We start from the raw sequence: 14,433 nt of genomic DNA on the forward strand, positions 1-14,433 counted from the left end.
GATACTGTTGAACTAATATGAAAAGGGCATATCAACTGCTATCACAATTCCTGTTAATAAAATCTGGGCTAATTTGACTCTAGATAGAGATATTGAACATCGAAGAAATTCTCTTTTTTAGAGCTTCTAAGGAAGTGGTCCTGACTTGGAACTTTGGCTTGGAACTTTTGTAATATCTCCCTCGAATTAGCTGATACATTTTAGGAAAACTCAAAAAATAGAAGATCTAGAACTGAACTGTGCTCAATTTTTTGTCAAGAGCTTAACCCTAAAAAAACATGCTATATTTTTGCACAGTTTCATATCACCAACGACAATGCCAATTTTGGGCTAAAAATTGAAACTTCGAGAGCACACGGTGTGAAAAGAGAAATCCTTATTATTCGAGTTTACACTACATTGTTCGACTTTTTTGAAGTTTCCATTGATGAGACCTTAATTTCAAAAGTTGATTTTCGACGCTGCATATATCTTTTGCCGTACCATGTAATTAAATTACTCTGTTAAACCGTGAAAACCCTTCACAGACTTCTGAATACCAACCCTAAACTTCAGAAGAAACTACGATACCAACGTAATCTGAAATCTTGAAAAGAACATTCAGCTATTTGACTTGCAAGTCTACTAATTTTAATTAATTTTCTAGAGATCAAATCAGGATCCTGGAAAAAGTATTCCCTTCTGAAAGAAAGGAACTAACCGTATAGATCAAAACTCTGAAAACCAAAAAATCTTTTTTAAAACCATATACGAGGCATCTGACTTACTGAATTTTACTACAAAACTCAAACCTTAATTGTTACTACCTCGCTCTTCTCTTCACCGCTAATAATTTTTGAAGTTATTAATCTCGTTGTGAAAAATTCTGTTGCCAGATGGAACTATGTTTTTTTCCATTAAAATATACTTTTCCAATCGAACACTCCAAATACATATTTATATTTCAATCAGAATTCCCATTTTGAAATGTGCTCTTTGCTGTCTCATTTAACTACCGTAACTAATATTCTGCTTATCGAAAATGAAAATCTCTATTTTCTTTTCCATTCTGGAGCAGTACTTCATCATTTTTCGAAATGTCCCATTAGACACCGTACCCTTTCCCAAAATTCTTCCGTACCCATCTACTTTCTTCTTTCTACTGATTCTTCTTCTCCTTGTCGGTGACTCTAATCCCATTTTGATGCATCATCATACTCTTCTTTGCAGTCGGCTGCCATTTACCATATGTGGGTGTGAGAGCAATAGGACCTTCCCAGACGCAGTAGGCGGAGCTACAGTAGGACGCAGCATTCCAAGAAAAAGACAAAGAAAGGAGGAGGAGAATACGAAGAAGGAGAAGAAGAGCACAGCGTTCTGTGTCGACGAGTCGTCGAGGATCAAATTCTTTGCTTCCAATTAATCCGATCACTGACTTTGCGTAAGACGGTAATAATCCTTGGGGATTGAGAAGACTCCAGAAAAGAGCAACACATGGATGACAATACGGCCACACTGACTGCTCTTCACCAGCAGCAGCAGCAGCCCCATAATCGGTTTGTTTTATTTTTACAACTTTTCTTCTATTCCTAATTCCCCCTTTTCCTCCTTGTTCCCCATTTCATAGACCGATGAAAAAGTAGTAGTCTCCCTATTATTTCTAGTGACTAGAAATAAGATTGATCAGTGGAATCTTGAACTTCTAGCTACACTCATCTTGATTTTAGTTTCAGATTTATGTTATCCTGAATAGATAGATCTAGTAACCATTTCGAATCACCCCTTACTGATTTTCTGGGAACCAAAACTAGTTTTAGACAGTTCGTAAAGTGTCGTAAGCAGAATTCATCTGACTCTGAATCGGCTTGTTCTATTGATTACTGGTACCATTTATCATGTAGGTATGGTTGTTGGGCATCAGATTCTCCCGGGAGATTCTCTATAAGTCTTCAATCCAAAAATCAGATCAATCTGTGAGGCATCCTTGATCTGATTAGAAACAGTTCTGATTTACGGAGGAAAGTCTTTTTGGTCTGAAAATGACGTTCAACTAGAGTAGAACCTTATTTTCCTCACAAGTAGGTATCGTCGAAATAGTATGAAATGTAACTCATGGAAAACGTCAGTTCAAGCACTAAAAAGAAGCTAATATAACTATGGAATCAACTTCTTCTGACAGGCCTGCAAAAAGTAGTTGAAGTTTTGAGAAACTAGTTCTTGATTGCAAATAAGTTTCCAAAACTAGACTGACTCTTGTTGCCCATCTTATCGTCGACTCCAATCGGAAATCAATATAAATACATTTTCAGTTTCTCCAACTCGCTTTTATGTGTTGGATCATTGGATCATCAATCACTTCTTCCCGAACAAACATTATCTTCATCACTTGCACCTCTTTCACATAATCCGTATGCATTCAACTACTCACTCCCGCTACCACCATCGGATCTCGCAAGCAAACTTCCAAAACGTAAGTTTCTCTAGTTTCAGACTCTGTTTTTATAAATGACATATCTTCAGTAGAGTTAATCTCTCTCGATGTGAAACAAGAGCACTCAGATGATCATAATGACTCCACAAGTCCAGCAGATTCTTCTGGAAATGGGAGCACGAGCGGAGGGAAGATACAGAAACCGAGAAGGCAAAGGACTCATTTCACCAGTCATCAGGTAATTTTTTATTGATGATTGATATTTAAATCAATGGAATCTGATCCCTTTTTATCAGATTCCGTATAACGTGTATTTTCCTCCAATAACAATGAAATTTTCTTTCAGTTGACTGAACTCGAAAACTGGTTCGCCCGTAATCGTTATCCTGATATGGCTTGCCGAGAAGAAATTGCAGTTTGGATCAGTTTAACAGAGCCTCGAGTTCGAGTAAGTTATCTTTTGGGTGTCGAATGATTTGTTTCATTCATTGAATAATGTGTTTCGGTCATAAAACCATGTTTGGAATGTGATGACCATCTGCCAATTACCGTAGACACATTGAATGAAGAAACACAAAATGGGTTTGAAGAAGAAGAAGAAGAAGAATAACAAAGTATTGTAATGAGAAAATAAGGAGAAAAAGAGCCGTAGTGCTAATTGAATTTAAAAGAAGACGTCAGTATTTGCAGGTTTGGTTCAAGAATCGTCGTGCCAAATGGAGAAAAAGAGAGCGAAATTATGTGATTGACAATGGACAAGGAACATCAAAAGCATCGGGACAAGGACTTGTTTCAACTCAAAGTTTAGATCCACTCGGGTCACTTCAGAATACATTTCCACCGAATCTGTTACAAGGGAGTAGTCAGGTACGTGGCAGACTCGTCCACTTCAATTGTTTATATACCAAATGTCTCATTTTTCTTTCGTCTTCTCGCCAGAAATGTTGCCTCTTATGTCATAAACAATCATTCGAAGAGAGAAGAAAAGCATTCTTTCTTGATTTCAAATATATATTTAGTTATGGGGAATTTTGAAATCAAGAACTTAGTAAATTTCAGATTGATGAATCTGCTGTCGCATCTTCTTCATTCTACGGATACGGTGGAACATGGCAACAGAATCCATATTATTCGAGAAATAATCAATTCAATTGGCAGATTAAACCACAGGTAAGAATTAGTGACTGGAATGGAAATAATCATCTGAATAAATGAAGGAACAGTTTCAGTTTCAAGCGATTCCCATTTCTCCATCAACTGCAACGAATCGATTTTCGAATTCTGTATCAACTGGATTAACTCCATTGCCAGCGTGAGTTTTTTGTCTTTAAGATTCATCTGACATTTTGAAGGTTCCAATCATGCGGCACCGTTATTTCTAGATTTGAAAAGCCTTCTGAAGGACTTATGATTCCATTCGCACTAATCAGAGTAGCAAAAAATTTGAATAAGATAATTTTTCGGTGAAAGATAGTCAAGCACAATGGTATTTTTACTATTACAAGTTGTAGTCAAGTTTTCTCAAATTTCTTACGTTAAGAAGAATTAGGAATCCAATTCGTAATTTCCAATTTCATTACGGATTTTACGTAGATTGTTGATACTGACCACTGTAGAAGTATTGAAATCAAATTTCTACCAAGCACTCTTAACTTTTCAATGAATTCCGAAACAGACCAGCTTGGAAGATTTTGTTTTTATACTGGCTGCTGGCTCCGTGTTGAATTATAGTTTTTGATTCGCAGTATCCGATTGGACGATTATTTCCACAGCATTCTTCTTTATGGGTTAAACTCAGGTCCATTCAAAAGTCTGCAACTTCTACACGCCCCAGAAATTCTGAAGCATTATAGTACTTTGATAGTAAAACTTACCATCAATCGAAAATTGAGTGAAAAAAAATTCAATTTAATTGTCTTTCAGAGCGCAAGTGGCATTCTCCTCATCATCGAATGACAAGCTCAAACTAATGGACGGTCTCTCGAATTCTCTGTCTACTTCAATCGGGCAATCTTATCAAACTTGCCAGTACAGTGGACCTCTCTAGAATTAATTAATCTCTTTTTATCTCTCACTGTCCCTTTCCCCTCGCATGTTGATCTCATTTCGCTTTAATATTCTCAGATTGTCTCTGCCATTTTCTTTCTGTTCAATAAAAAAGACGTTAATTTTTTTCTCATTTTCTGCAAATAATCTTCCTCTCTCGCTCTTCTTCTCTATTCGCAACCGGTCGGCTCACCTCTTACCTTTGGCATTATTTGAGTAAGTGCCAGGAGCTGAGACTGTGAGGAATAGTGTTGAGGAGAGAGAGAGGAAAGGAACTTCTTAATTTTTGACACTTTGATTCTTGTCAGAACAATTCGTTTTCCGATTGGAAGAGAACACCCTTCTTTTCTCAATCTAATTGCATTCTGGAGAAGAAGAAAAAGGAAGAAGAAAGGGCACATCAACGAATGACGCAGTTCCAGTTCTCCTATATCATAATTAATGTATTCTAATCACATGTTTCTTTCATTTTATATAACTGTTCTAGAAGAATCCATGAATCGACACTTACATTATTCTTTCGTTCCTTTTTCAACAACTTTGTTACTAATCCGAAAAATGAATCTAAAATTAGAAATTACTACATTTTCACGTATTATTGAGATCCATTCTCAAATTTCCAAATATTTGACTATCAACGTTTTCTCTGGCGCAAAACTTTTCAGATCCTACTTCAGTATTATTACCTTTTTGCAAGTTGAAAACTCAATTTCGGTATTAGAAGGAATCTGAATCCTAGGACAGAGCAATTTATGTTTTCTGTTTGAGTTTTGTGAACCATAACTCGCTCCCCAGAAGTAAAAATTGAAATTCCCGTTTTGTAAAATTCATTCTGAGACCTAGAAGATTTCTGATACTAGAAATGATCCTACTGTACTACATTTTCGAATTATCTTTCTCCGACCATGACAATTCTCAAATAATCAACTTTGAACTTGTTCATCACTCACTACTACTTTATTTTTTCACGTTTTTCCTACTGAAATTCGCATGATTTTCTGCATATTGTGAATCTATTGTTTGCGCAGTAAACACACATGAACAAATAGGAAGTCATCATCATCATCTTCATCATTGTGTCGGGGGTTGGTGTCGTTTTTTATTTCATTTTCATTTTATTGGCTGTCTGCCAAAAAACAAGAAACATCGAAAGTTGCTTCTCCTCTATATCTCTTGATAAGATCTCCGTTTCATCCTTCTCTCTTTTTCTGATATCCATCTCTTTTTCTCTTCCGTTTTCTCTTTCTCTCTTTGAGCCGAACACTTTGTCACCTGCCGACAACTGCCTACATTGCTCCGTGAGCTTTTGCAATTGAATCTCGGGATTACATCTTTCAGACTGGTTCCTCCCTTTTCTTCTTATCCTTCTTCATTTCACAAATAGATTTGATTACTTTCTTTTCTTTGAGTTACTGTATGTTTGAATGGAACTAAAACAAACATTCACTTGACACAAAATGTCTATTTTCCAGAAGTAAATACAAACTTACTCGATATTTCTTGTGCTCTACAAAAGCTGTGTTTTGTGATTGAAAACGTTTAAAAACAGGGGAAAGAAGCCTCGGTTTGTCAGTTGCCAATCAACTATTTTCTTTTATAACTGGTAGTCAAAACACTATTCATTGTTAAGTAGCAGTTGTTAAAAGTACATTGTGTTCCTTTGTATTTTCAACAAGAAGTTATTCTTTTAGAACCGTTGAACATTACTGCAAACAGTACTTTCGAATGAGATTCGGTTTCTGGAAAAATATATACGGTATTCAGTCAAAAAGACCTCCATCAAGTTTGATTGAGTTTCTTGTTAATCCATTTACATCAAAATGAATATTTCCTTGATTCTTTGCAGGCACTAGGTGATCCAATGAGTGAATAGAGTGAAACCCAAGCTCTAAATAAAAATTCAGATTCTGACTTTTAGTAAAAAACGTGCTTCATAGTTTTATTTTCTAATCTCCACACTTATTCCAACTCTTCATTCAACTCTCCACTTATTCCAGGAATCCATTATCTTACACCAAAATTCATTTGATCTCTTCCACTTTCTTCTTGACACCTGCCTCTCTCTCCAGGTACTTCATTTACTCCTCTTAATTCTCTTGACTTCTGAATATCCGTTTTCACTTCTTCTCACGGCTCTTTTCCGTTCAAAACCTGCCACATATTGCCTAATTGGCACCCGTTCCATTCTTCTTCAGTTTCCTCTCTAATTCAATTTTTCTGTCTCTCCGAGTAAAAGTATAGAAGAAAGTCAATTCTATTTCTATTCAACTGAAACACCTTCTTCAAAGAGAGAAAACGAGAGAGAGACAATACTTTTTCGGTCCTTTCTCCTTCCAATGGCTTCTTCTTTTCTTTTCTTTTTCTTGTCTTTTTGTCAGTCAGCTGAAAAAAAAGAGGTATGAGACGCAGACGAGTTGTCGTCTTACGCGCGGCATTAGTATATGCGGAAGACGGGAAAAAAGAATGAGTTACTTACGCCACGAAAGAAAATTTTCTGTTGATATATGACCTGGTAACCTGAGTCGAAAAATGAGAAACGAAAGGGGGAGTCTTGTAGTTTTCTTTAGGTTGCAATGGAGTTTCATTTGAAAAGAAAGAAGGAATGGTTACCCAGGAAACTGGAGGAAAAGAAGAGTTACTCCATTGACTATACTCCAACAATTACTTCTTCTTCTTCGTCTTTTATACAACTTGCTCCCAGAAAGAACCTTAGAACAACACTCTTCTGTTCTTTTTTCTCTACAAATCTTTGTGAGAATTCATCAGAATCTGTCCACGAATTGACACCTTGTGTGATCCAAAATTCATACACTTTTTGACAAAGTGTCACTCTTCCAAAAGCTCAAAATTCTGTTTCTGCGAGAATTCAAATTTCAAATTCAGTAATAGCTCTCCCCAATTCTCATTTTCCCCTCATCTTCTTATTCCGTTTCATACATTTTTCATAAGCAATACAATTCCTCACAATACAAAATGATTGTACGAAAAATTGAAATTCCTCATAAATTCTGTTTTTATTTCTCATAGTTTTCATTAGATGATTCATTGAGCTGACTCCTTTTTTGTAAGAAAATGATTTCTTGTTTCAAATTCGTGGCTACCAAACATTTTTTCAAAAACCTAAAATTTCTTTGTTGAAGAATTCTGAGTTCACATGCTTCCGAAAAGCAATAAAATGAAGCATGTACTTCGCTTTTCACAAGATTTTTCCAGGATCTCTTTTTTTCTGTAAAGAAAAATGAACGAATGGAATTGTGGTAATACATTTCAGTCTGGAACTTTTTTTATGATGTCCATTGTTCCAACCGCATTAATCTCACTTTTGCCTAGATGTTTTTTTCTGGATAATTGGAAAACGATGGATTTATTTCTATTCTTCTCACACTCAAACATTCACAGAAACACATGTTTCTTCCTCTTTCTCTCATAACTTTCTCCCAGAGCATGAATCTTTTTTTCTCAATAATTCAAATCTCGAAACAACATCTGTAGTATTTCTGACTTCATCTCATCCGTTTTCTCCTCATCTTTCTTCTTTTTCTTTCCTTCGAAAAATAAAGTGGCACCACAGCACCAAAGCTATCCCATTTCCGGCTGGCGGCGTTGTCCAAAACGAGCTCTACACACTTTAGCAGGAGGCACATCATCTTCTCAAATTGCTCCCTTTTCCTTTTGCAGAATCTCCGAAACTCCCGATCGACAACTCATTTTTCGCCAGTTTCCATATTCCAAACGAGCTCTCTAAATCTCTTTTTCTCTCGTCCTTTCCTCCAGATATTTTCTTTTTCTCATATGTTTTCATGAAGTCAAATGCTGTTTCACAGAAGAATTGATTGAGTTTTCTGATCTCTGAATCATCAAAATTGATTGAAAATATGATTCATTCCATGGTACGATTCCTCCCGTATTCCCTTTGTTTCCATTTCATTCCCCTTTCTCATTCTCCCAATTCAAATGGTCTATTTTTGATTTCCAGGGTAAAATGGATCAAGCATGGCTGGAAATAATTGATAGATTAAGTGTAGAAGATGCAATTCGAATGAGAAGAACTTGTACAAAAATAGATAATTTAGTCAGTAAATCATTGAAATCGAAGAAACATTTGGATATTGAATTGGATTGTCCTTCGGCTATCCGAAATTCAAATGCAATTGCTTCAGTTATTGGTGAGAAAAGTTATCTAGATTCGAATTATGAACCGTTTCTCAGCTCAATGCTCCCATAATCTACAATCTCTGGATCTCAAAATCCGTCCAGCCAATGCAAAATATGCCATAGTTTCCAGTGACGTGGAAATCAGACGAAGAATAATGCAGTCAATAAATGAAAATTCAAAAAAGTTAAAACGACTTCACATTGATAGGTAAGTCAAATTCCAATCTTCAACACACGAATTTCCATTTTCAGATGTCGTATCTCAGCAGGAGCAATCGGAAGTTTCGGAGATTTACCAGATACTATAGAGGAGATAAGCATCACGAATTCAATGATTGAATGTTCTGAATGGGATGTGGCAACTATAATCAGAAAGTCATTTGCAACACTTTTCCAGAAATGCACAAAGTTGAAATATTTCGAGATTTCGGTGAGTTTTATTATGATTTTATGAAATTTCGAACTAGCTGTTTACAGGGAAGAAGTCTAAATAACAGTCATTTCCATGTCGATCCGTCAATACTTCAATACATTTCAAATTCAATTGAACATTTGGCGATTGCTGTTGGAAACTCACTTCGAATTGATAATTTAGCATTTTTGAAAGACAAAAAGTGAAATTTTCTGAAGGTTCCTCGTCTAGAAAGATAATGAAATTTCAGATTGAAAACCCTCATTCTTCAACGATCGTTTATTTCTCCTTGTGATTTGGAACACATCGTTTCAATGTCTGACTCAATTACTCATTTGGATCTTTCCTATTCTCCAAACCTCTTGGACTGCCAGAAAATTGCAAAATTAAAAAATCTCAAGTGAGCCCTTTCGAGTTTTAAATAAATTTTGTTTTCAAAATCCTAATTTAAATTCAAATTTATAACTTTTCCAGACATTTATCCCTGATCAACAATCGAGATGGATTACGAGACGATGCTCTTTCATTAATAATTAGAGAATGCTCAGAAATCGAAGAACTTTCACTTGATAATTGTGAATCTCTCACAATTAAATCAATGATTTTTCTCGGAAGTTTGAAAAATTTGACGAAATTATCATTGAGCGGAGTGATAAATGTCAATGATGCTATCTGCCAACAAATCTCAAATTGCTCGAAATTGAAGTTTTTGGATATCAATTATTGTTTAAAGGTGAGATCACCCTCTTAAAGTTGTTTTAAACTTTCCCCCTTCCAGATCCAAACACGTGGTATTCAGTGTCTTTTGTCATGTCTCACTTCTCTAATTCATCTGGAAGTTCTCGGAATTCGTGCATATTCTCATCAACTTCTCACTCAATTGGCCTATTATCCAAAGTCTATAGTTTCTGATTCAGTTCATTCATTTACTTTTTCAATTCCTCCGATTCCTCCATCCTCTCTAGTCAAATGATTTCTCCCCGTTTTGTTCAGTTTTTCCTTGTTTTCATGTTCTGTTTTCTCCCGGTTTCAAATGTTCAGGTCGTTCAAGTAGCAGTTTTTGTAGAAATCTATATGACAAATTGTGAAAATTCTAGTCAATTTCAATTCAGGAAATCTTATTTTTTCTCTCGAATAACTTTCCAATAAATTTTGTGAAATGCAATAATAATGGAATACATATTTTGAAAAGAATTCATTAATCCAAATATTTGACAGTTAGGACAACAAGAGCCGAGAGAAAAATGATTGGAACGAAGAACATTGCGAGGATTTGAGCAACAATGGAACCGTAGTTGACAGCTAGTGTCTGAAAATAAACGTGAACAATTACAATCTATTTTAGAACAGAAACTAACAGGATCATCATAACATCTATATCGACACAAATCCTCTTTAACACAAACAAGTCCTTCTCCACAATCATTATTCGTGTTGCAATGTGTCCAATGCTTGATAACTTCATCTCCATTTACATTATATTGGCCCATGACCCAAAGATTTCCAGTATCGTTATGGCAGAACATGAAATCAAACTTTTGATCTACTTCTTCATTCGCATTGCAATCCATATTCGTCTGGAATGTTCGACTTCCGAATGTCAAATCATGTGGAAGAGTTATCTCTGAAAAATATCAAAAGATTGAAATATTAGCGAGGAAAGTATGTTTACTAGGTGGACAACTGTATCCTTTATAACAGAATCCTCCATTTTGCCGACTTCTTCCAGAATAAATCATCGTTTCGTTTGCATCTTCACACTTATCTTGGCCATATAAAGGTGTCACTCTATCTGGACACATTAGTTCTTCTGTTGAATTGGACAAAACTGAAAATTATTTATTTCAAAAAAGGACTGGAATCAGTTGATCAAACCTTTACAGCAGAAATGAGTTCCCATGTCACACCACCGAATATATTCTCCAGAATTCATTGATTTACCATAACAATCTCTTGATCTGTTACACGATTTGATTGGGTTGCGAGGGATTCCTCCGAGACAGATTTCTCTGACTGAAATTATATTGGGTCTGCTGAAAATTAAGAAGAGATTTTACCGTCTTTGATGCATCTTTTATCATCGAGATCAGCCACTTTACTACAATTTGCGAACCCCTTTGGACAATCCAGTAGACTTTTACACTTTTGGTTGGAAGAGAGTGAAACTGAAAGCAAATTGAAGGAGATCATTTGTGGAGTTTGCTTAACTTACAGTTACCATTGGACGTTGTGTATGGAATCAAAAGAAGAAAAGTTAATAAACACTTTGTCATATCTTGAGTAAAAAGAATCAAACACGAATGATGGGAAAATGAATACTGATTACTAGAACCAGGAAAAACTTGAACCGAGAAAAAGTTCGGACCCTAATGACCAAGTCAACACGGGGTGGAACACGTGAAAAATTGCTCAAAGCGTAGAAAATATCGTAATCAATTGACACATGTTTTTTACTTTCAAAACTGTCAGAAACCCCTTTTGAAAAATTCTGATTCTTCCTCAAGTCTCTTAGTTTTTTCTAGTTGAAAAATGTTGTTTTGTTGTCTTGATTTCGATAAAATATGCATTAGAAATCTACTGGATTCTTCCAAATATTTTGATATTTAAATCCTCAAAACATCGAGCTGGCCTGATAGATAGAGACATTTACATTACAATCTGAGTTATTCTATAAATGACTTTTCTCTATTTTCAGATTAGTTTCCCCCTATTTTGATGATAAATCCGACCCCTTTTCTTCGAATCCGAACATATTTCAGCAGATTGTTCTGTTTTCCCATAACTTTTTTCAATTTTTAAGAATCCTAATAATGGCTCTTTCCCACAGAAGTACAGTATCTGAACGTCATTTCCATCTCTCTCTCCACAAACGTGTCATAACATATTTTCATTCATTTCCATATTTCCAGTATTATTTCCAGTATCTGAAAAAGCTAGTCTATCTCAATTGTTTTCTCCGTATTTTTGTGTCAATAATATCCAATGTAATTAGTTTTTACGATGCCCAAACGGAAATCGTGATCATCAAATTGGTCATCACTGAATTTTTGAGCATATTTTCGCCCACGCTATTTCCGAAAACCGTTATAATAATCGGGTTCCAGAGCATCGTGTTAGGTTTTTAAAACTAATTAATCAATTTTCGAGTATTTCGAAGAAGTAATTTTTGAGAACGAACCATCGAAAACGGGTTTTATTCAATTGTCTTCTGATATCACTTCCCAAAGTAATAAAAGAAGTAACAATTATTTTTCTTTCTCTAGAGATTATTCCTAAACTATAGCAATAGATTGAAGCATTCAATCTGGAAAAATAACTTTGTTATTTACCTAAAAAAGAGATATGTGTATATTCATATATTGTGTTTCTTGTTAAAGAGAAGTGTATGATGCATAAAACGGAAAGAATTCATTTGTTAAAGTGCATAATAAACACTGAGAACTAGTCACAATGACGAAGGTTTTTGTTTCTTTTTTCGAAGATTTCTGAATCACGTAATCAACGCACGTAACCCCCCATTCTTCTGAATTGTGTCAACCATGAAACCCTCGTGAGCCACCATTTCCTTTTAAAGACAAAAAGAGCTCCGCCTAATTCGTCTGATCCTATAAAACTGTTTCCTTACTCATTCTCTCGTTCTCTTCTTTTATTCCTCTTTTTCTGCTTTTTTTCTTCAGTGTCCAACACAATGATCGTCTTATTCCTCCACTTATTTTTACGACTTTTCCGTTTCTTTTCCTATATAATGTTCCGAGATTCGTCTTGTTTCGTTGTAGTTTCTATCAAAAAATCAGTAATATTCCATTTATTTATTGCTTGAAAACTCTTTAGAGTAACCTGATACATTCCCTTCTTCACATTACTTTTTAATCTTCCCTCCTTCTTTTTCTATATTTGGACCTCCAGAGAGTAATAAAATAATAAAACTGAACGGAGGACAAGAATTTCGCCTTCTTTTTATTCTTTTAAAGTTCTTTTCTACACCGAAAACACAAGAATTTTCACTTTTTCTTTGTCTGACGTGGTCCCTTTCTTCATATTTTTTGGTAAAGACGTCAGCATGTTGATGAGTTTTAGAATACAGGAAATGAGTGTGAAGGAAATGAACACAATTACAGTTCTGATTAGTTCTTGATAATAACAACTCGAGACAATCAGAATTTCCATTGCTATCAGCTAGCCACATTCACTAAAACATTTCAACGTCATCTCCCCTTCCGAAGGTTCATAACTTCCTAGTTCAACGACTAAAACCAATTCATTTTGATGAATAGGTTGGTACCTTGAAGTCTGTTAAGAATTGATTTATAGAGATGTTCACTAACGACAGATGAGATCTCACGTGTGCTATAAAATGGGAAGATTTATAGTGAAAATCGGATTTTTGTCTTTTTTCCAGATGATGTATTTTTTGAAATGAGAAAGAGAGTGTAGTTTGGAAACATCGGGTGTTTAATAATAATGAAGTCGATTCACAAAAAGATATGTACGCTGGTGAAATACAACACTGATCAACACAGGATCCGTTATCTCAGTTAAAATTGTTTCAGAATTTCAAATTCAGAAAATAACAGTTATTACATTTTTTGATAAATCCCTGTATCTTTCAATGAACTTCAATTTGATAGACGAAAGGTTCAGAAACATCATTTTTCGTCGGCCCAGCCCACCTAAAAGTTGCACAAACTACTATAATGTGCTCACTAGAGAAACAATGATTATTCCGTCATCGTAACCTGATCATCTTCTTTTTTTCTATTTTTGTCTCACTCTTTTCCAGGTAAAACCTTCCATTTCACTTCGTTTCATTTCTCCTTTTCCTTCTGCTTCTTTTTCATTTCTGATCCCTTCTCTACATTCTCTTTTTCCTTCACTCCGCCCATTTTTTGGTCTGAAACATTTCGTCTGTGTGTGTTCCGGAACAGCGAGCCCACCCGATTAGCCAAGAACATTTCTTCCCCCTTCTCGAGTTCTTTTTTTTTCTTCTGACGGATGTCGTGACGTTCAACCCAAACGGAGATGAAATGTTAGCTAATCAAGTTGAGAAGACACAAAAGTTCAATTTATTCTAATAAAAAGAAGTTTCTCTCAACTCTTTAAATTTCCGGTAGAATGGAATTCTTGAGAATTCTCATTTGATTTCATTTTACTTCATTACGCCCCAAATGATACTTTCACAATTACAACGGCTGCTTGAAGTAGCAACTCATTCAGTTTGAAGAGAGAATTCGAGGAGGTGGATACATTTTATTTTTCTTTATTTTTGTATTTTTGTATTCCGAATGAACCGAGTCAAATTTAGAGGAGCACAACTCAATTTCAGTTTCGATCCACCTCGTTCTTGTATTGTAGTTTAGTTGAGTTACTCAGTTCTGGATTTGTGCTGAAAACGGTTTGCACCGTTCTGAAT

General features: G+C 35.3%; 3 protein-coding genes across 3 annotated transcripts; 2 read left to right on the top strand and 1 right to left on the bottom strand.

The window, feature by feature from the left end:
• Positions 1 to 1,473: 1,473 nt before the first annotated feature.
• On the top strand, positions 1,474 to 4,457 carry GCK72_014504 (uncharacterized protein; the record flags this gene model as incomplete). Its single annotated transcript, XM_053730319.1, has 8 exons — positions 1,474 to 1,535; positions 2,289 to 2,449; positions 2,500 to 2,648; positions 2,757 to 2,858; positions 3,101 to 3,277; positions 3,470 to 3,580; positions 3,640 to 3,722; positions 4,334 to 4,457. The coding sequence occupies 8 exons, from the start codon at positions 1,474 to 1,476 to the stop codon at positions 4,455 to 4,457; spliced, it is 969 nt and encodes a 322-aa protein (XP_053585091.1).
• Positions 4,458 to 8,438: 3,981 nt separating this feature from the next.
• On the top strand, positions 8,439 to 9,996 carry GCK72_014505 (uncharacterized protein; the record flags this gene model as incomplete). Its single annotated transcript, XM_003108323.2, has 7 exons — positions 8,439 to 8,622; positions 8,666 to 8,819; positions 8,864 to 9,041; positions 9,089 to 9,225; positions 9,274 to 9,423; positions 9,498 to 9,756; positions 9,802 to 9,996. The coding sequence occupies 7 exons, from the start codon at positions 8,439 to 8,441 to the stop codon at positions 9,994 to 9,996; spliced, it is 1,257 nt and encodes a 418-aa protein (XP_003108371.2).
• Positions 9,997 to 10,221: 225 nt separating this feature from the next.
• On the bottom strand, positions 10,222 to 11,296 carry GCK72_014506 (uncharacterized protein; the record flags this gene model as incomplete). The annotated part of the gene is made up of 6 exons (XM_003108013.2): positions 10,222 to 10,332; positions 10,382 to 10,647; positions 10,696 to 10,851; positions 10,899 to 11,036; positions 11,081 to 11,188; positions 11,236 to 11,296. 6 exons carry the CDS (start codon positions 11,294 to 11,296, stop codon positions 10,222 to 10,224), a joined length of 840 nt encoding a protein of 279 aa, XP_003108061.2.
• Between the last annotated feature and the right edge of the window lie 3,137 nt (positions 11,297 to 14,433).

This window comes from Caenorhabditis remanei, chromosome IV (assembly GCF_010183535.1).
Source record: "Caenorhabditis remanei strain PX506 chromosome IV, whole genome shotgun sequence".
NCBI lineage: Eukaryota > Metazoa > Nematoda > Chromadorea > Rhabditida > Rhabditidae > Caenorhabditis > Caenorhabditis remanei.